The 23008-nt window shown below is 45.5% G+C and overlaps 1 protein-coding gene across 5 annotated transcripts in view; it reads right to left on the bottom strand.

The window, feature by feature from the left end:
• Positions 1–23008, bottom strand: part of LOC149358577 (uncharacterized) — a 53262-nt gene that overhangs the window by 16519 nt on the left and 13735 nt on the right. For 2 of the 5 annotated variants that reach the window (XM_089568863.1, XM_089568860.1), the window contains 3 exons: positions 19259–19435; positions 15846–15968; positions 11906–12177 (listed from right to left, as the gene is read on the bottom strand). In XM_089568863.1, coding sequence (XP_089424989.1) covers positions 11968–12177; positions 15846–15968; positions 19259–19435 — 510 coding nt within the window. In that variant the 3' untranslated portion in view covers positions 11906–11967. Of the gene's footprint in view, positions 1–696; positions 934–3633; positions 3729–11905; positions 12178–15845; positions 15969–19258; positions 19436–23008 lie in introns of those variants that run through there. The other 3 variants (XM_089568862.1, XM_089568861.1, XM_089568859.1) reach the window with 3 other exon arrangements.

Consider the following 23008-nt stretch of genomic DNA (forward strand, 5'->3'; position numbering starts at 1 on the left):
ATTTTGCACAAACCACACAGAAGGACGGACAGGATGGGCTCCGTCTGTCTGTGTGGTTTGTACAAAGTTTAGCGCTGCTTTTACTTTCCTGAACACAATCTCACACCAACTAGCCCCAGCAAAAGGTACTGTTAAACGAACCTTTAGGTCAGAAGAGCAGTGGTTTTCTTAAACCAATATTTAAAAAGTAGACTGGTGAGTGTCGACTAATTAAAAATTAGGTGGAGCGTAAATTATACTAGCCCGTATTTTACATAACTCCAAACAACATTAGCGTGATGTCAGTTCGGAACAGCACTGTGTGTTTTTTTTTTGAAGTGTTGATCAATTTTAGCGGGGGCAAGCTGTATGCAGGTGGATCCAGCGCGGTGGCTCAGTGAATTTGGCGTATATCTTCCGGGTGAAGGGTGTGGGATCGACTTCCGGTTGCGCCAGCCGTATTTCGATGAGACGAAATGTAGAAACGCCTGTGTGCAGTGTGATGCCAGTGTCCGTGAAAGAACTTGTGGGGGTTTTAATAGGGGAGATAAATACTGCGGGTCCCCACAAACTCCAACTATAGTCGGAATTTATCTGCAGCTTTCCGTCGTGGGTTTCGGACGCCGAAGCGCCCATCAAAGACCACGTGAAGCATCAGTACGACAGATCCCTATGAAACAGCTTCGTAAGTCAGTGTAATGCGGTCAATACACTCACACAATCTTGGCGGCTGGGTCGGCGCTGTCGGTGTGGCGGTAGTAGTAGGCAAGGTGGTCTCTGTCGTCGTCGTTGTTGTTGTCGTTGTCGTCGTTGACGTCGTGGGTGTACTCCTGGGCGTGGTCGTCCGCTGAAAAGTGTTGTCCGCCACCCGTTCCTTTGGATCCAGGGGTGGCAAGGGCAGCACGTCCATTTCGTCTGGAGCCTCGGTCTCGGGGACAAAGCCATCATCTGTGCCTGGTACATGGACGGCAGTGGCGTTGTCATTAACATTTCCAGCGACGGCTGCGCACACGCCTTCCGCCATCGTTCGTGGCGGCATTCGCGCTGCAGTAACACGCCACCCAAAACGCCCGCCTCCCCTTCTTAGCTAGTGTCGATGCAATCGGGATCGCCTAGTGCCATGCGGAACGTAGCATCTGGGATGAGGCCGCCTCTTCAGGTGTTGGGTTATGTATGGCATACTGCACAGGATTATAATGCTCCAATCCTCATATGGATTATGAAGGGCGCCGTAGCGGAGGGCTCCGGACCAATTTCGAGCTGGTGTGGGTCCTTAATGGGAACTGCTGGTATCCGTCTGCCCGTCCGTCCATGCCATGCCATTTCTTATGATATGCTATGATATGCCACGCAATGTCCTGCTGTGCCTAGTCGGGTTGTGCTGTGCTGTGCCATGCCATACCATGCCATGTTATGCTGTGCTATGACGTGCTATGCTATGCCTTGCCGTGCTGTACTATGACGCCCTATGTTATGCTGTGCTATGACGTGCTATGCTATGCCTTGCCGTGATGTACTATGACGCCCTATGTTATGTCATGCTAAGCTATGCCATGCCGTGCCGTTCCGTACCGTGCCATGCCATGCCATGCCATGCCATTCCATGCCATTCCATGCCATTCCATGCCATTCCATGCCATTCCATGCCATTCCATGCCATTCCATGCCATGCCATGCCGTGCTATACTGCGCTGTTCTATGCTATGCTGTGCTAAACAAGTCAACCCCTCGAGCGGCATATTTTTCGACAAAGCCTCATAAAAGAAGAAGCGACGGAGAGGGAACCATGACCCAGTGCCAACATCAGGGTTCCATGTTTAGTTAGGAGACGCCATTTGGATCAGTAAGGACTGCGTAGGCCTCTGGTAATTACGATGAGGATTCTAAATTTCTACCTGACGTAAGGTTTCTGTGCCTGGCAGGTGCATAGAGCTTTTCACACGCTTCGCTAGAGGGAAAAGCGGCGACATGGCAACCTAACCACTCAGGGAATGCTGGTAAATGTACGCTTCGTATTTCGCACGGATAGTATTTTTGGTAAAAACATACGTTCTGTCACCACACTGTGACTTCCTTCGAAGGAAACCGCAACAATATGCTTAGCTATTTCTAAAAAAAAAAACCTAATACCAAACATCCATTCGCTTTTTTGAAAAATGCGGAGAAAATGTATTAAAAATAACTATTTGTGCACACAGAGAAAAGCACTGTGGCGCAACTCTAGGACACCACAGCAAACCCGCATGCTCGGCCCAGCACTGCCCAAGACATTTAAATGCGATGCGTGTGCCTTCATACACTCCTGCGTTGGACCGCCGCGGTGGCTCAGTGGTTACGGCGCTCGACTGCTGGCCCGAAAGACGCGGGGTCGATCCCGGGCGCGGCGGCTGAATTTTGACGGGGGCGAAATTCTAGAGACCCATGTACTGTGCGATGTCAGTGCACGTTAAAGAACCCCAGGTGGTCGAAATTTCCGGAGCCCTTCACTAAGGCGTCCCTCATAGCTTGAGGTGGTTCGGGATGTTGAACCCCATAAAGCCAAACTCCTGAGTTGGTTAGTTGAGTTGGAGTCTAGTAAACTCGCATAGACGGCGGCGCGTCTTTTCTCTCTAAATTTTGAGAGTCTATAAGCAGCTGTACTGGGCAACTCATGGTCTGGAACTCTTTAAGTACCTAGCGGACACATTTTTTTTGCCGAAAATGGTACTAAATTGGCCCTTCGGTACTAGTGCTGCCATCTGCCCGGAAATAAAAAAAAATTATTTGAACGGGTCCTACTAGCCTTGGAGCGGACACAGAGTGCCAGAAAGCACAGGACAAACTGAACTAGCCCTGAGTCAGAAATGACAGTCGGCTAATGACGAGCCTGGCTCGTCCCAGTGCATTAGGGGGTTGAAGAGTTGCGGCGATGCGTAATTTAGTTTGACTCAAAACTGGAAAGTCGCCACCACCCTGAATGGCGAACTCTGACTATCACTCTATCTGACGCTCACTCTGACTATCAAGCTCACTCTGTACCCAGTGAGCTCGTCCTCTCCAAGGACGCTGTGCACGCTACATAGACGATACCTGTATCACTGGGCTACAGAGGGTACTCAAGAATTCTCACTGCCTCGTCAATCCAAAGAAGGTTCTCAATGGGCCTCTTGTTAACGTTGAAGCTTTTGGTGAGGATTCAATATATAACACCCTTAACCGGCCTGGGATTATTAAACCTAAAGTAGGAAACAACATTAAAAGACAGCAGCTGACAGCAACAGCCCATGATTTGCACTGGCCGACGTCATTCTGCTAGCGAACCACAGCAGTAAATCAAACAAGCATTTGAATGTTCCTCGTACTAAAGAAATAAGCAGCACCCAATGTCCTAGCCTACAATTCTTTATAGAGAGTAGTATTTTCTTTTTGGTCGCAGAACAACAATATGTAGCCAGCATATATGTAGGAAGGGCTTGACTACAGTCTTTGGATACATCTGTCTACTGGAGCAGTGCTCCTATGGTGGCACCGTCGTTAATATTCCAGTAATCTGCATTCCTCTCTATGACTCCAATGTGGAGGGAGAAACACAATAAGCGAGACAGACGGTGAGCCCTCATAGTTCTATTAAATTGCACCATAGTGCTGACATTTTTTTTTTTTTTTGGCGCTTACCGAATACAAGTACCAGCGACGAAATGATCGCTAACACGGCAATGAATACGACCAAGCAGCACATTAGCACCATGGATGAGGTCACGCGGTTCTTCCTGCACGAGAGGTAAAGGAAGCGAGATAACAGTGGGTGATAACACAAATGCACTAGAGAAGGTATGTCATCGCGGAGAAATGTTTAGGAGTTGAAAACGTAGAGTTCAGATGTCTCAAGCGTCAAGCATGACAGGAAATCACAAGATATGATGAAAAGCCTCGAGCGCTACAAAAGGAAACCATGTCCAAAGCACATAAGGAGCTGACATGAATGCTATAAGTATGCAACGTTTTAGTGCCGAAGGATTACTAGACCCATTACGAGAAAAGCCGGCGGCGTGTGAGCGTTGTTGTGTGTGCTCGTAGTCGGTACAGAAAATGCCAGTAATGGCAAGGGCGAGATCATCAAGGAGCCATATGGCGTACATTGCAAGCCTAGCACCACCACCTCAAACAAACCTATACACGTTCTTCGTCTATATATAGTCAGCATTAGCTGTCCTCCATGTGACGCAAGTCTTCCCGAGAAGAATCCCACCATAAAGACTGAGCTCCATGTACGCGAAAAAGTAAGCGACGCGACGAGGCGGCGCGGCGACGACGGCTGGCTGTCGCTTCGTCGCCCACCGGCCAAGCTCCATGCGTAGCGACAACGCGAACGCGAAATGGAGACGACGATCAGTGTTGCTGGCATTATACACCGCATGCGCCTATAACAAGAGTCACATTATTTGCAAGGATTAAAATTTTGGGCAGAAAAATGCGAAATAAAATTTGCTTACAGCTTTGTCATTGCACGTCACTGCATGTCATTGTCACGGGCGCCGCCGTGTTGCCTGAACGTGGGGCGCACACCTGTTTTAACCTCGCGCGCTTTCTGACCAAACGACGCATACTAGCTGAGCCTAGCAGCACTGCAAACACAGAAGCAATCTGAAAGTCTGGGATGTTTTATCGCTAAAATTTTGTGGTTGAGGCAAGTTCAGACAAAGCGAAAGCTTCGTGCGCATTTAGTTTGCCGTGAACGTGGGGCACAGCGTAGCGACAACGACGAATCGGTGTTGAAGCAAGAGGCCCGGCCAGAGCCGGCAAGAGGCTCTGTAGTGACGTACGCTGCCGGATTAGCTGCTATTGGCTAATCGCGTTAGCAACTTCCGGGCGACGAGCGAAATTTTCTGTGAGTGCAGATCCGAGCGACACGACAAGCGACACGGGCATTTCGCTTCGCGCGACGGCGTCGCTCGTCGCTTGCCGCCGTCGCGTTCGCGTTCGCGTGAGTTTTCGCCTACATGGAGTTCAGCCTTAATTGGGATGCAACCGTTTGTCGGTCAGCGCTCTGGGTAGTTGCATATGAATTCTCGTTGCATGCAGCGTACATGGGCTAGTTAAGTTAGAAGCTAGCTTTTGACAGGGATTCGAACCGAGGACATATGCACCATAAATTATATGCCTTCCCAGACTCTTTACCCACTTCCTTAAGGCACGGCTGAGGTGATCACCGAGATGCGAGATGTTACTGCGACGCTTCCTCTCCTCGAAAAACAATTTCCGTATCAAAATTTCGATGCAACCTGTCGTCGTGCTGCATTCCGAGTGGTGCCATACACGCCCGCGTGTGAGTGGGTGTATGTCAATGCACCGAGGGACAGTAATGCTAAGCAGTCTTAAGTAAGCAGTATTAAGTGCCTCTGCCGAATGTTTGGTCAGCGAAGAGCATTCATGCACTCCTCAGCTCGACTGAAAATAGTATCCGTTTCAGAATGTATGTCATTAATGTTCCCGACCTATTGAGCAGTTTCTTTAAGGTTACAACTTAAAATGAAAGCATCTCAATACTATTTACGCTATTTGTGCTCTTAGAAGCCCGATTTCCGTAATTTCTCGGCACATACGGACCATATTCGGTAGATATTTCTTCGTGGCACGGAGTTAAAAAGTGCCGGAAAAAACTCTTTGTCTGACACGGGAATTAGAACTAACTGGAGGCTGTCAAATTCCATTCCAGTTCGCATATGAAGCCATCAAAAATGTTGCAAGTATTCCCAGGCGCACATAGTTCAGGTAATCACCGCTACTGCCAGACAACGGTAGTGCCTTAATAAACAACTGGGAAACAAAAACAATATTCGCTACAAGCAGCGTTCATTCGAAAATCCTTGCGAATTTTCTGTATGTTGCAGTTCTTTTTTCTAATGAGCCAAGTCCTAGGGAAAGCGCCGTCGAATTTAATCTAACTAGTGGAATACGGTTAGCTCATGACAATGTCTCTTTTCTCTAGTTTTTGCTCAGGAAGATCAGCTCGCCTTGCAGTAAAATAAACAATAAAGCAGAGAGAACAAAGGTCGAGCAGTAGCCTCAGTCTGCAAGACAACGTTTCCACAAGAGGACTCGTCTTGGTCTTGGAGGGAAAAGTTACTTACAAATTTTCGCCGCCTGAAAAAAAGAAATAAAGAATTATGAACAGGGTGCATTGAGAGCTTTCTCAATATGCAGGGTTTCTAAAGGCAGCTACGATAACACCGCCAGGTACGTCGTATATTTCATGTGAGCTGAGCACACAATTAAAATTGTGGAGAAGCAAGTAGATCAAAATTCGGAAAAGAGTATGCAAGGGGCTAAGAATAGAATCTTAAGGCGCACCACAATAATGAATAAAGACATCATAGCTAGGTAGTCGCTTCTATTTTTTCAAGAGAAAATTGAAAAACATGTTAAGTGGTTGCATAAGGGAAGGACAAAGATATCTTAAAATTGTAGAACATCAATCTCTGCCATTGTACTGCTCGCCACATAAACAGCTGGGCCCCCAGCTTTCTATGTTTTCAGTAGAGTTCGGCACAAGTCCAGTGTCTTTATAGAGGCGTCCCTGAAGAGAAATTGAGAGAACAAAGCAAAATATATGTGAACTTATAGCCTTCGTTCGTAGTTCCTAGCTCGGAATCCACAGCCGTGTGCTTTCCCGTGTCGCTTCCTTCGTGATTCCGCTCTCAGTGTCTTTCTAATTTTTAGGTGAAACAATAACATTCGAACCATACATTCGCGCGTACTGCATGAGCAAGAGTAAGTGCTAGGGGAGGCGTAAATTGAGGCCATCAGATATTCCTCACTGGAAGGTACTTTTAGATGCCCGGATGCGCCCATCATAACGCCTAGAAATTTTTAGCTCCTTTTTAGACCAAAGAACCGGTGTCGTATTCAAGCTCTGACATTTGCCTCGGAGGCGTGACGTTTAAGAAGTAGCGTGTTCAATATCGCGTATGTGCCGTAGCAAACATTTGCATTGATCAAAGCGGTAACATCACCTTACCGCCCATACTCCTGAAGTCCACTCCCGCTCAGGCGTCGTTGTTGGGGCCGAAGGACGCCATCGGTACTGTTTAAGGCCTCGAGGGCAGCTTTAGAAAATACTCCGTATAAATCGAGCAGGAATGGAAAAGAAAGTTACGTTGAGACAGAACATTAGTGTTTTCAAATTCCTTTCACACTTTCTGTTGTCTCTGGTGTGCGAAGGGTCTCCCGTCCATTGAGATAGAACATCCCATTGGAATCGCATTTTCAGTGTTTTAGAAATATAACGGCATGGTGCTTGGCACACGCTATGACTTTTTACGAAATCGGGGTGTCGATTGGGAACTCGTAGACGCAAAAATCAATTGTGCTCAGCAGTCGATTAATCCTTTGATAAGCGACGTTAAAGATGCTCTTTTTGGAATACTGTTTACGCACCCGTATGCTAGCGTCTAGTGTTCCTAAATATGCTTACACAATGGCACTACTAGCTTCCACTCCAGAAACGCGACAGCTGAGCGGTGACCACGGCGGCAGCGAATCGTACCATCAGTTTTGGGCGTGGGGTCTGGCGGGTTGGCTGCAGCGTAATCGTAGTAGGGGTATCCGTACGCAGACTGGTCGTAACCGTACGGGACGTACTGACCGTACTGGTCATACTGGCCGTACTGGCAGTACTGGTTGTACTGACCGTACTGGTCGTACTGGCCATACTGGCCATACTGGCCGTACTGACCATACTGACCGTACTGGTCGTACTGGCCATACTGCCCGTACTGGCCGTACGCCTGGCCGTACGCCTGAGCGTAAGCCGCAGGGTCGTAGTAGGCATTCTCTTGAGCCATGCTGATCACGGAACTGTGAGCCTGAAAACGGGAAACCATTAATCATTTTGCAGTGCGCAAGGAAGAAGGAAGGGTAGATTCTCGCTCTGAACCTTGTGCGTAGTGCTCGAACATACACAGTTGAGGTAAGCATTGGGATGAAGAAACCTCTGGACATTGCTACTGTTCTGAAGTAACGATGCTTACGCGCAAACACAGACATCTCTCCGGCAGACACGAGAGGCGTATGTCGTAACTTAATTATTCGCTTCGGGGTTCACCACTCGAATATCCGAAGCAAGGCTGGCGATTATTTCACACGAGGAAACCATACTGACTCAAAAACATGGATACCTAGTTTAAAACGCTCTGACGTGGTATCTAGCATTAAAAAAAACAAACGAAGGATTTAACAAAGCACCGCCTTTGCCAGAAGTAACCAGGCTGCACTGTTTTCTTTTCAGTCGGATAGTGGATCTCTTAAGCCACCCGTCAAGCTCACCACCTCTGTAAGGTAAGGTGAACCTTTTTCCTCACTTTCAAAAACCTTTGGATCTTCTGGGAGGCCGTAAGAGTCCTGTATACGAGTGAAAAGCAGACCATGGACAGTAAACAGGCCTCTATCATTTCGAGTTCTATTTCGGTCAACGTTCCAAGTACACAGATGTGCAATTCGAGATTCCGTAATGGAAGGCGGCGCCTTAATATGAACCATTTCGAACTCTCTGATCTGCGATGACATCACTCAGCACGCAGCTTGCGCTGTCCCATTTCGCCTTCATTGCGACGAAGCCATGGGGCCCAGGATTGGATCTCACGGCCTAATGCTCAGCTGACGACAGCAAGTGTTTGAGCCACTGCGGCAGGGCTTCCAGAATTCGGTGCTGAGACACGCGAAATACTGCGGCCAGGCAACGGGGGCACACTGTATGGGGCTAAGCGTACAAGTTGGAGCGGGACCAGTAGGCCTAAAGGGGCGAGAAAGGGCAAAGTGACTCACCGAGCCTGCCGAATGAAAGGATCCCGCAGGGGCAGTGGTTCTCACGCGAACCGAAGATGGTGGTCCGTGGATCTAGTCTGCCTCAATGGAGAGCGTGTACACGTCGTTGTTGTTCTCCAGGCGTCGAGTGGCACGTAGCCGCACTGGGGGACCGGACGAGGCGAGTGCAATGCTTCTTCTTTGTCGCCAACAAGCATGCGCGCGGCGCATTACGCCGGTGCAGCCACGTACCTCATGACTGCCAGATTTAACTGTAGATCAAGTTTGAAGGCTTGAAGGCTTATTAAAACGAAATACAAATGAGTTGTAAGTTTCATAAAAAAAGTTAGTACAGTAGGAGGTCCCAAAGTGAAAACGGTCTGGGGGACCTCCCATCAGGAATACATAAGGGAAGTGCATAAGTTTGGCAGAGGAGCTGGAATAAAAGTATACAATCAAGTTAAAACCTATTAGTGTAATTTGCAGCAATGAATAAGTTATACAATAGTTAGCGGGCATAATTTAACAACAAAGGCATAAAATAGCAAAACATAAGAGCAATAGAAAGAACACAAAAAGACATCAGAAAGAAAGAAAAAAAAGAGGTTCCAGATGAGTAACAATATGACCGTTTGCTGTCAGAGTGGGGAACACAAATTAAGATGAAGGCAACCTTAAGCATGGCATGAAGCTGAATGGGTTAATAAGAGATGTTTTTTTAGTAAAGTGTAGAAAGCGGGCTGCGAACGAGCGGATTTGATTGCTAGTGGTAATGAATTCCTGGTAATGAATTCCTGGTAATGAAGTGTTTCTTTCATTCGCATAACTATCTTTTTTGTGGCCTGAGGCATTCAACGCCGCTAAACAAAAGAACGAAGTGCTAATGTAACACCGCAAAGATTCTTATGTGATGGATGCAATAATTCGGTGCAGGAAGTCGCTACTACTTTTGATGACACTTTATTGATGCCTGCTCAGGACACAGATTACATAAAAACCGTAGAATGCAAAGCAGCGCGAAAGTAAAAGAACGATGAAGGAACACAGAAAGGGTAGAAAGAAAGAGGTGCGCTTCGTTTGGATCCCTGGTAACTGCGGTATTTTTGAAAACGATGCAGCAGACTACTTAGCAAAACCAACTCTCTATGCACCAGTCTCGCGCAGCGTCCCTAATCTCATCCTTCTCGGAATGTCTCGCCTTCAACGCTTTCAGTATATTACCACCATGTGCAACGATCCCTTGCTCTCTACCGTTGACTACCAAAATCTCATGAACCCATGGAAGCTTCGTGCGTGCAAATACCGGCAGTGTGAGGTGGCTATGACTCGCATGAGATGCAGAATCCCTTGCTTAAATCTTTACTTATGCAGATGCGGGTTCAGTCCTTCAAACCTTTGCGCGACCTGCGGAGACATGGAAACATTGGAGCATTTCCTACTCTCTTGCCGGAGCTTTGCACATAAGAGAACGACGTATTTAGAAATTGCAATTACTATGTCGGGACTCACTTTGTCGGTTCCGCTTCGTCTCTCCTTCGGTGCTAGCGCCAGAGGTTTTGGATTGCATCAAGCTTGCGAATACCTCCATAATTACATAATTGCTACCGGCAGATTCTCTTGCTAATGGTATCCAAAATTTCCGCATTTAAAAAAATCTTCTTCCATTCAATCCTTGAATCTTTTCGCGCGTTTATTTTTTCTATTTCATTTTTTATTTTTATTTTATAATTTCCTCTTTAATTCACCTGAATTCTTACCCGAAGGTAAAACATTAGCTTGGTAATCAAAGTTAAACCAGTAGCTTGGCACCAGTTTACCTTCCCTTGGCTCTCCTCACTGAACCCTGGCCTATCCCCCGTCGTGGGTATGTGCCATGCCACCAAGGCAACAACAACAACGACAGCATAAGAGTTTGTTTGGATTTCCTGAAATCATGTCTTGCTGATTACCTTTTCTGGTTTCTCGATCCTTCATTGATCCCCTAGTACAAGTGCGTACCACTAAGCAACCGGAAAACAACAATGAAATCAATAGTGTCGCCAGTCCTGCCATTTCTGTTTCTTTTCCCGTAATCTCCACACCTTAGCACTATTTTAATTTTTCGATGGTTAACCGACTAGCAGAAAGCCATGTTTTCAATCAGCCTGAATATTCCAGTCCAAACCATTTATCTCGTTACTCACGATTTTCACCAGTATTCGAACGCCAGCCAGCACAGAAGCTTTGTGAAGGGCGATAATGGCGAATTACTAGAGTGTTTTATGGGCGCAGTCATATATCGAATCTTTAGTCGTCGCTTAACGAATGAAACGTAGATTCTTTAGCGCATTTGGTGCCAAAAATTGAAGTAGTCTATTTTACAATGTGGACTAGCCTGAGCGGAAACACTGACAATGGGGTTGTGGGGCTCACGCAGCGACGGCTATAGGGGCCTCCCGGAAGCATACAGATTTTAGAGAGAGTCGCTTTTCGAAGCACAGGCAAGATAAGTGGTGGTTATAAAATAAAACAAAGCTTCTCAGTACCTCAGTGCTGGAAAAGTCATTCTATGTACCAATATATTTTAAAAATCAAAAGGGTTAGGATAAGGACGGTTGAAAGGAATGGGAAGAGAAGAGCGGCCCTCAGTGAAAGGAGGCCGGAGGTCAGGAACCTTTATTATTATTTTTATTTATTTACTATACATTAAGGCCCCTAGGCAAAGCAGGAATAGTGTGATTAAATTATAGTTGTAGTACAGAATGAAATAAAATGAAACTATAAGGCACTTTGAACGGCGATCTTGAAATTAGTGGCGTCCCATATAGGGACTGTGGAGGCGCGAGAGCGGTTCCATTCACTGCCAGTTTTTAGTAAAGAGGAATAATGGTACAAGTTAGTGAGGCAAGATGGCACCTCAACTTTTTTTCAACTACGCTTTTTCAGTCAAGCTTGCTTGTTCGTTTTTGAAGACTTGAAAATTGAAGGCTGAAGTCAAGGACGGCTTGCTCGGCTGGCTGTGAAATAAATGCGTTGCAAGTCCTGGGACAGGATTTATTTTTTCTCAAGAAATGTTAGGGGGCCGACTTCCGCGCATTCACCCCCCCCCCCCCCCCCCCCTCATGTTTCGTGGTCTCTGACAACACCAATTCAGAGCTCCAGGTAAGTATATTTTAATTGAAGTTGTCAGCCCCACAAACACAGCAGCCCGCTGTACACAGGGGGATCTCACGTGACGAGATCCCGGCAGCCTACGCCGTCTGAAGCGCTTTGGAAATTCGTCTTGAAGTAGTTTAGAATCTTCCGGACAGCGTGAAGCCGCGAGAAGGCGCCGTATTTGTTGAACGTCCCACAGGCGTTCAAGAAGTCCTCGTATTCCGCGTCGTACACGGCGATGCCGAAACGTACGGCCGAGTGCTGAGCCTTCACGGTGCACAGCTGCCGGGGAAAGGAAAGAACGTGAGAACTGTGCGTGTGTGTGTGTGCTGGTTTTTACGGCGCATAAGCAGCTCAGGCTGTCATGCATGAAACACAGGGCTGGCATAATTTCACTGTTTTACTGGCGGACGACTAGTTCCTAAAAAAAAAGACTAGTTTACTGATGACATTTTCTTCTTTTAGGAATCTAAACTAGTGATAAGTCAACTATTGAATTATCTCCTAAAAGCCAGCAAGGATCGAAACGGACGTATTTGTCGTAAAATACTTTGAAATGCTTTTTCTTAGTTGTTGGAGTTTTATGGAGGAAAATAAAATGTGGTTTACTGTGACCACTTTGCGAGGTAGGCAAAAAAGGATTTTCTTGGTTAATGACTATGAAGTTATGCGTGCGATGAGTATGCCCAGTGCGAAGGCGACATAAGATGACTTCAATAAAGCATTCCTGGTGTTTATACGACTTCCATTCACCGAGGATCGGCTTTACCAGCTTAAGTTAGCCGTCAATTTCATAATCCCAAGTTGACTGCCATTTTTTATTAGTTTACTTTCTGCTAGTTTTAAACAGCCTTTGAGGGGAGGGGACTCTTAATTAACTTAAGTTTACTTTGGTCAGCTCGTGCCACACAAGCATCGGCTATTTCATTACCGGCTATGCCGACATGACTCGAGACCCAGCATAAATTTATTTCCTTGTACTACATATGTTTGGGCTGTGACTATATTGCGGGCTATATCTCCTATTTACGGTGGTACTGCGTTTCTGGAGGCAAACACTTTTAGAATGCTTAGGGAGTCTGAATACATTATACTGCTCTTAATGTCATCTTGTAACTTTTTCTGGTTGCCACACATTGGGCTGTAAAGATTGATGAGCGCCGCGGTAATCATATTGTCGTCTGCCAGCTTTGTACAGCTGCGCTTCCAACATAAACAGATGCTTTTTATCCGTCTATGTGAAATTCAGTGTTATTCTCACACTTTTCTTTAAGCGCAACGTATTCTTGTATCATGTGTTCCTGTGGATTTGATTCTTACGAGAGCTTGTCAGATATATTTTACACGGTGGGGAGGTTGTGCCATGGGGGAAGTGGTTTGGGCTTGTGCGAGCTGACATCATAGCATTATAAATGAAGTCGCATTAGTAATGGCCTGATTGCTTGCGGTTTATTTTAGAATATTGTTCTGTACGCGCTGTGGGTCACTATATGGTAGCAGAGGTACTTTGGAAGTGAACGAATTCTAATGATGTACGCGCTTGTCAGCTTCATCTTGTATTGAAGAAAAGTCTCATTGACTTCAACATTTGCGATATTTTCAAGGAGAGGTCCCAAGTTGGGCACTGGGTACAGCAGTTTTAAGTAGGACAGCCTTGCTTGCCAGTATATCGTACACCTGTAATCTAAAGCAGAATATACCAGTAAACGGTATATATGATAAGGCAAGTCCTGTCGGAGCCCCAATCAATGTTTACATGATAACACTGATAATTTTCATGGTTCGTGAAAAGTTAGTTTCTTGTCGGTAGTGAGCGCTAGGAATTAATGTTGTGCTTTTACAGGCAGTTGGGTTCCGTTTATAGAGAGACTGGGATCAGCTTGTACTCCTCGCTCCTACGAGGAAAGCATGGTTACTGCTTTATGCGGTGAACATTAAAAAAAATTTTTTTCCGCCAAACTAGGTAAGATAACATGTTTACGCAAAAGGCGTACTGGCGCTAAAAGACGAAGACAACACACACAACAGGACAGGACTGGCGCCAATATATGGCGCCAGTCCTCTCCTGTTGTGTGTGTTGTCTTCGTTTTTTAGCGCCAGTACGCCTTTTGCGTAAACATGTCATGCTACAACCAACTAGCTCAAATCAAAGTATTGCTAGGTAAGATATTTATTGCAATATGCCTTTGCCTTTAACAACCTGATATACTCGAAGACGTACATGCAGTTTGTGAGAACTGATCTCTAGTTGAAACGTTATAAACATTGTGTTATTGTTTGTTCAGCGTGTGTGAGCCTCCTTTAGAAGCCTATCCAGGGTAAAAATAAGGCACTGTTACTATATTTACAGGGTTTTGTTGATCAGAGCAGTCACTTTCGTCGGAAATTATTTCGAGATCGCGGATACCTCTGCAGAATGTAAAAGACGAGAGCATGCCGCGGTGATCTGAGTCTATGTTCTTGCCTTTTGAAAATAGAGAACCTGAACTGGTTTATTGAATATAATATTTTTTGTGTCTATGTGGTAACTATAAATGCGGCAAAAGAAAAGTCTGCAGAACAAAGATAAATATCCGCGATATTTATTTCCGTCCAAAATGACTGCCTGAAGTGTTCATATCTCATCAATGCTTTACAACCACGAACAGAAAATAACAAAATGTCTTAGGATACTATCTCCGAGCCTACAAAGAGGAAAACCTAGAAAAAAAAGCAAGAAACGTGTAACAAAAACGCTTTCTAGCGATCTCTCGCTACAGTAGCAAGAGCCATATGGTCCAAATCAAGAAGGCCACACGAATAAAGATAAAAGCCAGAAACAGTCAAATAAATTTGAAAATGTATACACTACAATAATGAGACGAAACCAAACGAAGACAAAATGTTGAGTAAACCGAGCCTGCCAGCGCAAAAAAAAAACCTTTCATAAAATGCTAACGTCAGCAACATGTTCTGAAAAGAATTTACATAAATTTTTTGCCTTTCTCTCCGCTACGAAAACCAATACGTGATGCGCAAACTGCAGTGGACGACCGCAGTTTCATGAATCAAAACGAATTGTATACGAAACACTCTGCATGTGTCTTTTTTTCACCGTCAGTTTTTGTCCTTAAGCAAGTCTCAGAATTATGGCTTTCTTCCCTCAGGTCTGCCTTCCCTCCGTGTGGATAAGTAGAAATGGAAGAGAAAAGAGTAACTCGTCATGAGATACATATGAAGGAAGCCAACAGTGAAAAATAATTACAGTATTAATTTTCCACTGGTCAAGATCACAAACAAAAAAAAATCATTTAAACGCTCCCCTATGCTGCTTTGTTTGTTAACCGTTTGCTTCCTTCATCTCAATGGGATGGGCTGAATAGCCTCAATATTTTAGAGCGAAAGCTCTACTGCTCGAAGCAAACCCAAGGTCAACTGTGGCGTCCGTTTGACCTTCAGCTGGTGGAGCGGAGGTGTGTCCTGTGACGTCACGCCACGTGACGCGCTTCAGAGAGGCGTCGCAGCTGCCCTAGCTCGGAGCCTCGCTGCTGTGGTACCACGTGACTAGCGGCGATTTAACAGCTACTTCGCCGGCGCTGGTCACTCAGTATCGCCATGGACGAAGCGCGCTCCGGTCCGAGCGCGTCCGCTCTTGCTAACCACCTTTAACAGGGCTTTCACTCATTTAACTAGGTTCAAGCCATGCTTAAACCCGCCTAATTTTTTTCTGCCAAAATGATGCATGTTCGACCAATTAGCAGCTATATGCATACTCCGAAATAAATTTTTATCTTCTGTGAGCTTTTGGAATATAGCAACCAAATAATTTTTACCTGTCTCTGGAGCCTAGCAACACAGTCCGTTCTTTCTTGAACGTAAAAAAGATCTCTGATACGTATGCAATGTGTTAATCAGTCGTTACGCAGACACATTTCACATGCACTGGGCACCAACGTATTCTACAGTCTCACCTTCCTGCAGAGGCCTACTTCGTTGTCGTAGGCGAACAGCACGTTATCTGTGTCGTGGACGGCCAGAATGGCATCATGCGTCTGGCTATAGCTGCGCTGCAGATACTTGGGATTTGTGCAGATCTGAGACAGTGCAAGAAAACGAAACGATTGCTTTGAGTTAGCGTACGCTGGCGTAAAAGGTTGAATCTCTTGTAATTCGCATGGTACGTGATTCAGGTTTATTTCCTGCATGTTACCGTGGCACAGAAGTCATTACGAAGGTGAGTAAAGAGGTAAAAAATAACACGCAAGAACAATGCATGAAAGCTTGATTACAGACACAGCCATTAGCGCAAGTAGATCAAGATTCTAAGGTATCATTATACAGGATTGCGGACTTAAGAAAACAGAAATTAAATATTACAAGAACCACACAGTCTGCAGTTGAGATTGTATTTTGGGGTAAGAAGCAAAAATGACGGATAAAGCAATGGCACTAAACGGGAATATAAACTGCAGCTGGACTGAGCAATTTAGATTAATGTCCCTGATTTCCATGTTGTGTCATTCTTCGAAAACCTATGTTTCCAGCAATGAGAATGCTGTAGTAGCGCACGTCTCACGCAGCACAGGGGCAGCGGCCGCCGATCGGACGACGACATTGAGAGGCGTACTAGCGCGCAGGCGCTTCGCGCTGATGCCTCGTGCTAGTCCGTTCTAACTGGCTTCAGGCAGCCTATCCTTTCCTGGCACTAATGCCTATAAATCAGCCATTGCTTCTCTCGCGCCTGTCTTAGACTGGTTGTCGTGGTAAACTGGTGCCCCTGACGTGACTACTTGATTACGTAAAGGTGCTTGACCACATCAAAGAACTTCAAGAATTTCGGTAACTGCGCGTAGCAAAAATAAATTTTCCGAGGCCGAAATTTGTAGGCCGGTCTCGCAACCAACAATGTTTCAAAGGGAAGTACTGCTTAAATAAAAAAAAGAAAACAGCGGGGACTGCATGCCGCCTAGTCGGCGTACGGGAAGGTGTGCGTAGATAGAAACCTTAGAAGCGCGTCTTATGTCTTAACTCCTGTTTCCCTTTAACTCTTTCCCTTTAGGAACGCATTGGCGCTTTCCGAAAGGCTAGGTTTCCATTCCTAAACAACTTCTTGGCCTGAGCTATGTACCATAGAGTATGCCGGCGAAAGGTGTTTGCTGGGTACAAGAAAAATCCTTTAGAAAGTCAAGAAAAGTTGCTTTGCCATCGTTCATTTTCTCTGAATTGTTGAGAATATCACCATTGTGTATGGGTCGCGCAGGGATCACTTCGCAAATATTGAGCAAACTAATTGTTTTTTTTTTGTTGTTGAGTAAATAACGCTGGGCATCGGGGATTACATACCTTACTTCCTGAGGAACGTAGTCCCCTCTTCAAGCAACAAAACAATGATTTTTTTTTCCCCGGATAGTGTTGATTTTCTCTTTAGTGTCCCGTTAAGAAATATTAAGTCCTCCTCTAACATGGTACAGATTGGAAGAGTACAAACTACTCAACTGAAAGACGTTTTGATGTTGTACATTCATTGGGCGTCCTACAATACTTTCAATTCTTGTACACAACTGTTGTCGTCAGCTAAAAGTCCTTTCGTTTAGCGCTGTTTTTTCAAAGAAACATGTACCAACTAGCTCAACTCTCCGTTTTATTGAAGCTAAAAGTGAAGGTACGCGTACCCACATTTACGGCAATTTTGACATGAAACAAGAACTCCACGATAACAGATCCTGACCTGCCGAGAAATCTTAAATAAAATGCACCTTTAGACCTTAACCGCGCATCTTATCAACATCATTGTAAGAGCCGTGCCGTCATAAGAACGGTGCTGGACGTGGGTTTCTTGATGAGCGATGCCATGCATTCGAGGCCCAAATCGAGGGTGATACGGAGCACAGATATTGAGTTGAAGCAAACTCGGCAAGTTAAAGGGCAACTGCATAGGTTTTAGAAAGTGATGGACTTAAAAGGGTCGAATGTGTGAAACTTCCATGTAAAGCAGGCGAAATCATTTTGGGCTAGCATTTGAAATGGAGATGTAATCGCCGATTATAATCGCGACGGTCTTTAAGCTTCTCCGCAGCGCACAGCGCAAAGTGAAGGGACGAATGATGACGTCACCGAAGGTATCGATGCATTTCCAACGCTTAAACGCCTGCTTTGAAGGAAAAAAAAACCAACACCACTGAAGGCAAAGCCCGCCAAACGTTGTTTGGCAGCATCCAACAAGGGAATGCAAGGTGTGGCTGACGGCAGCGGTAATTTCAGATCATACCTTCCGTGATGTCACACTAAACTTGCCCGCATTCCTCTAATGCATTGAGGAAAAGCGCAAAATTCAATCGTCGATTACGTGATTATTTTAAATGTTAGTGCAAAAAAACTTGGCATGCTTTACCTACAACCTATTTAGATTTGAATCCTTGAATATCGCAAAATTCTCAAAAAGTGCTGCTGCTGCCGTTTAACTGTCGTACAGTAAGCTTGTGGACTCCCTGTTCAATGTTTCTAAAAAAAAAGAACAGTTTGAAGAGCATGGCGTTCATTAAGAGCTTTAGAATAATCCACAACACTTCGTGTAATTTACGAAACAGATGGTTGTTGACAACATTAAGGCCAAATTGTGGTTCACGTGTATGAATAGATTATCTGCCTTTAATGAGGAAAAGGCCGCTCGCACCGAAAAAGGACCTTCTACGAGCCATGAAAGATCAACAAAATGAAATACATTGGTCTCCTTTACCAGTCGTTTATGAAGCGAAATCTGGTGCATCGAGACAGTTAAGTGCCGCTTGGATTCCACAGGCTAGGTTGTGCAGCCACTTCACAGAGTCCATTTGGTCTTGACATCACAAGTTTAAGCTGGGGGGAGGGGGGGGGGGGGGGGCAAAATTTTTAAATTCACTTTCCTCGGCAAAAATCTTTTTCTGTCGCACAAAACTCAATATACAGACGAAGCCCAATAGAAATTATTTTTCCTGAGGTCAAGAATTGGAAGGAATTGTCGTTTGCGTCCTTTACATTGTCAGAATGGGAATGGCTGGAAATAGCGCCAACCTATTTCCCGCGACCACAGAAAGGTGTACAGTGAGATTAAACAAAGATTTGGTGTACGATCTTCAATTCGGTTTCGGCGCGACGATGTCTTTGAGACAAACACTTGTCCATTGGACACGTGATAGTAATAAAGCTTCTCGCCATAAATTCAGTCCAGTGCTGCAGTTTTATTAGCACAACTAGCAATTAGGTGTTCCCTTTACGAGCGCAACGTAGTGTTTTCGATATCAGTTTTAAAACGCATGACAGTAAATTGCTTACTCGTCTTTAGAGCTGACCGTCCCAACAGGACATAAGTCCTTGGCTCCTAGAGGATGCAAGGATGGCGGCTTACCTCAGAATACCTGCCGAAGGAGGGGGCGGTGGTGTTGTGCACGCAGCCCGAGAGGAAGTCGTCCAGCCCTTGTACGGGCAGGGTCATAGTCCAGCGGCCTTTCATAGTCACTGAGAGGGCCCAAATTATCGGCAGTCCGGGTGATGACAACTTGGCAAAGCTGTCAGCCGCCATCGTCTGCGCGAAAGCATAGGTTTATTGAAGCAGCGCGGTTCTCAACGCTTGTTTTCTATTGTTTATGCACCAATATTCCCTATGCAATCACCGACGCTAGGTCCGCAAGAAGAGCAAGCCACCAGTGCTTTGAAACTGCCATACAGACCGCATATGGTGTCGATGGTATTTTAGTACGGTGTAAGTGCTGCTTGGGTACAATGCCTGCTCGTCGACCAAAAAAAGAAAAGTTACCTCCCGCTTTGGCTTAGCTGCTACACGCTTCGTCCGCTCATCCTAACGACGCGGTATCAAATGCCGGCTGCGCCGTCCGGATTGCGACGTAGGCGGAATACAGAAGCACCCGTGCGATGTCCGATGTAAGCGCAGGACAAAAACCCAAAGTCCTCTATTGCAGGGTATCTCATAGCCCATGCGCAGGTATGGGACGTTAAATTCGAACGCCGCGTACGACACCACACCTTACCATACCATACCACACACGCACCGCACTGTACCGTACCTTACTCTATCATATTAAACCGTGCTATACCATAACTAGGGCCCGGAAATTTAGGCAGTAAAGAACCCCGAAATAGGCAGGCACCTAGGCTCTAAAAAACATTTAAATAAGCGCTATAAAGCAAAAATAGGCGCTTTGAATAATAATCTTTATTTATTAGTACAAGATTTGTCAGTCAAGCACGGAGCATACGCAGTTCTCAACTGAACCAATAAAGCACATTCTCAGGTTTTCGAACTTGAAGCTCCTTTGGTTTTCGCTAAGCAGAGCTTTGTACTTTGAAAAGCTTCTTTCGATAGTGGCTCAGGCCTTGGGTAATGTGGCCGTACGTCTCCGCGTAGAAAGTATCTGATTTGGAACGTTGTTTATACGCCTCTATTTTTTTCCACCAATTGTTGCATCTTCGTAGAATCAGTAGCGCCCTTTTTTTCCAGTCCCTGAAGTGCTGATGGTACTTCTGCGGCTGCCGTCAACGATTCATCTATTGAGAGTCCAGCCATTTCCAACTTTGTCATCCTTGCCGTCAATGTTGACAAGTTTGCACTGTGTATGTCACGTCTCTTTCCAAACTCGCCTCTTCCTACACTTCGAGAAAAACACTTCGCTCAAGTTACACTACGAGAAAAACGTTTGGCGAAACTCGCGCCTTCTGTGCGTGCATCGGCGCGCGCCTTTCGCCATACTTAGCAGATGTCTCAAAATTGAAAAACGGCACCGAGGACCGAAATACCGGATTTAGGCATTTATAGGCAAAAAGTGCGGTTAAATAGGTAGTATTTACTAAAAAATGAAAAAAAGGCAGGCAAGTGCAAAAATCCTCCGTTTAGGCATTTATAGGCTTGTTTAGGCAAATGCCTGAAGTTCCGGGCCCTAACCATAACATAATATACCATACACCACACCATGCCGTACCGTACTGTACCACACCGTACGGTACCATACTTTACAGCACCATACTGTACCATAATGTACCGTATCGTACTTTACCATACCATACCATACCATACCATACCATACCATACCATACCATACCATACCATACCATACCATACCACACCATACCATACCATACCATACCATACCATACCATACCATACCATACCATACCATACCATACCATACCATACCATAATCACAAGGAAGAGGGAAGCCACAGGGTGCTTGCCAACGTTTCGACAAAAGGACTTTTCTTCGGCTGGGTAAGTACTCTTGTCGAAACGTTGGCAAGTCCTTTGAGGCTCCCCCTCACTTCTTCAGTTTGAACCATCTGCCCATCCTCTCCCTACCATGCATGCCACACCATGCCATGTCACGCTCTGCCATGCCATGTCACCCACGCCACGCCACGCCACGCCCCGCCACATAATAGTGTAGGATGCCAGATCACATCAATGTCATAGAATACAATAGGTACCATCTACCGTAGCGAAAGGTTGCAGATTGTAGTTAGCTTGAGCAGCTATAAATTTTGTCAAGAGCACTTTCTTTTTCGTTGAAGTATGCAAAAATGTTGCGGCCAGCGGTTGCGTTTAAGTACATTTTCCCATTACGGTGAACTGCGTGCAAGTTATCAAAAGTCGATGGTTCCTATGAGACGCTAAACGCCCGGCTATAAAAATACCCTAGGCGTCTTTAATAAAATCGCAATGATTACCTAGCACCAAACTAGGCCGTTCATTATTTATTTAATATCAAAGCATTTAAGAGACAAGTCATGCAACAGCTAACACTGCATCGCCGCGGTTAGCTTGGCTAAGGGTCTTAGCGCTGTTCTCTCGGTCATTCTCAACAAATAGGGCGGACGTTTCACATACCCTGAGTGTGTTAGTTCACTATCTACACGAAGCATCAGTACTCTGGCCAATGTTTCGACAAGAGGTGTTGACAGGAAGGCAAGTTCGCTTGCCCCTACATCTATCATGAATCTATCCGAAGGTAGGTAGCATGGCTAACGTGGAAAATTGGGCGTGTTGGTACATGTCTTGAACAAATAAATGGCAGCGCAAGGAGACAAGGACTAGACGAGACTACAAGGACGGCGCTGATTTTTTTCAGCGCTGATTTTTTTTCAGAAAAAATCAGCGCCGTCCTTGTTGTCTCGTCTAGTCCTCGTCTCCTTGCGCTGCCATTTATTTGTTCAAGGTAGGTAACATCCATGGAAAAGATATAGTTAAGAAGCCAACACTCTCTTAATCCAAGGAAAGCAAAATTCAATTTTTATTTTTGATGTTTTTCAATCGGTAGTCTGTAGTATAATCATTTATTACTTTGAAAAATAAGTGATTAGAAAGTAGAAATCTAAGTCACATGCCGATGGTGGGATGCGAACCCACGAACACAGCATGTCACGTATTCTGCTGTACCAAGTTAGCTACGACGTCGGCTGTACAACGTTTTACTTTCTAGTGCATTTACGTTGCATATAGCCTAACCTTTAACGTGTTCGCCAGCGCTACCCTCCACCATAACGGAGCATGTGGACCTCCCTGTAATGGTGAAAGTGCCACATAGAGCGTGATCGAAAGGTAAGGGCGGCAGCTGTGCCAGAACTCTCTTATGCTACCTATAGAATCAACACTGCCAGAACGGAAAGCCTTGTTAAGATACGTACCGAGCAAACAAGGGCAGGGTAATGAGGCGCTGGTTACGACGTACATATGAAAGAAGCCAGCAATAACTCAAACCACGGAAAACATAGACGAATGTTTTATTTTTTAATTTCGGCTGTTGATCAATCGGAAGTTAGCAGTGTGTTGCCTGTCATGCGCCAATTGTGGCCCCCTAGTCCCAGGAAATTTCGCCTCTCAGCTCACTGCCTGACGATCGACTACCCCTGGTTATGTGCTCATTGTACAGCGACATCTGTTGAGGGCATGTTTCCCAGTACTATGGCGTCGGCGTTGGCGTCGATGTGACGTCACACCACGCTGAGTGGTCAGCATGCAGTTACGTAGCAGCAATTCATTGCAATGAGACACGCTTAGTGGTATGCACATAGCCACGTCACGAGTTACAGCATCGTGACGTCGTAAGAATTCTACTACACAAGGCAAATAATATTACATTGTATTACA

This window comes from Amblyomma mixtum, chromosome 2 (genome assembly GCF_055824585.1).
Source record: "Amblyomma mixtum isolate Tamu chromosome 2, ASM5582458v1, whole genome shotgun sequence".
Classification (NCBI taxonomy): Eukaryota; Metazoa; Arthropoda; class Arachnida; order Ixodida; family Ixodidae; genus Amblyomma; species Amblyomma mixtum.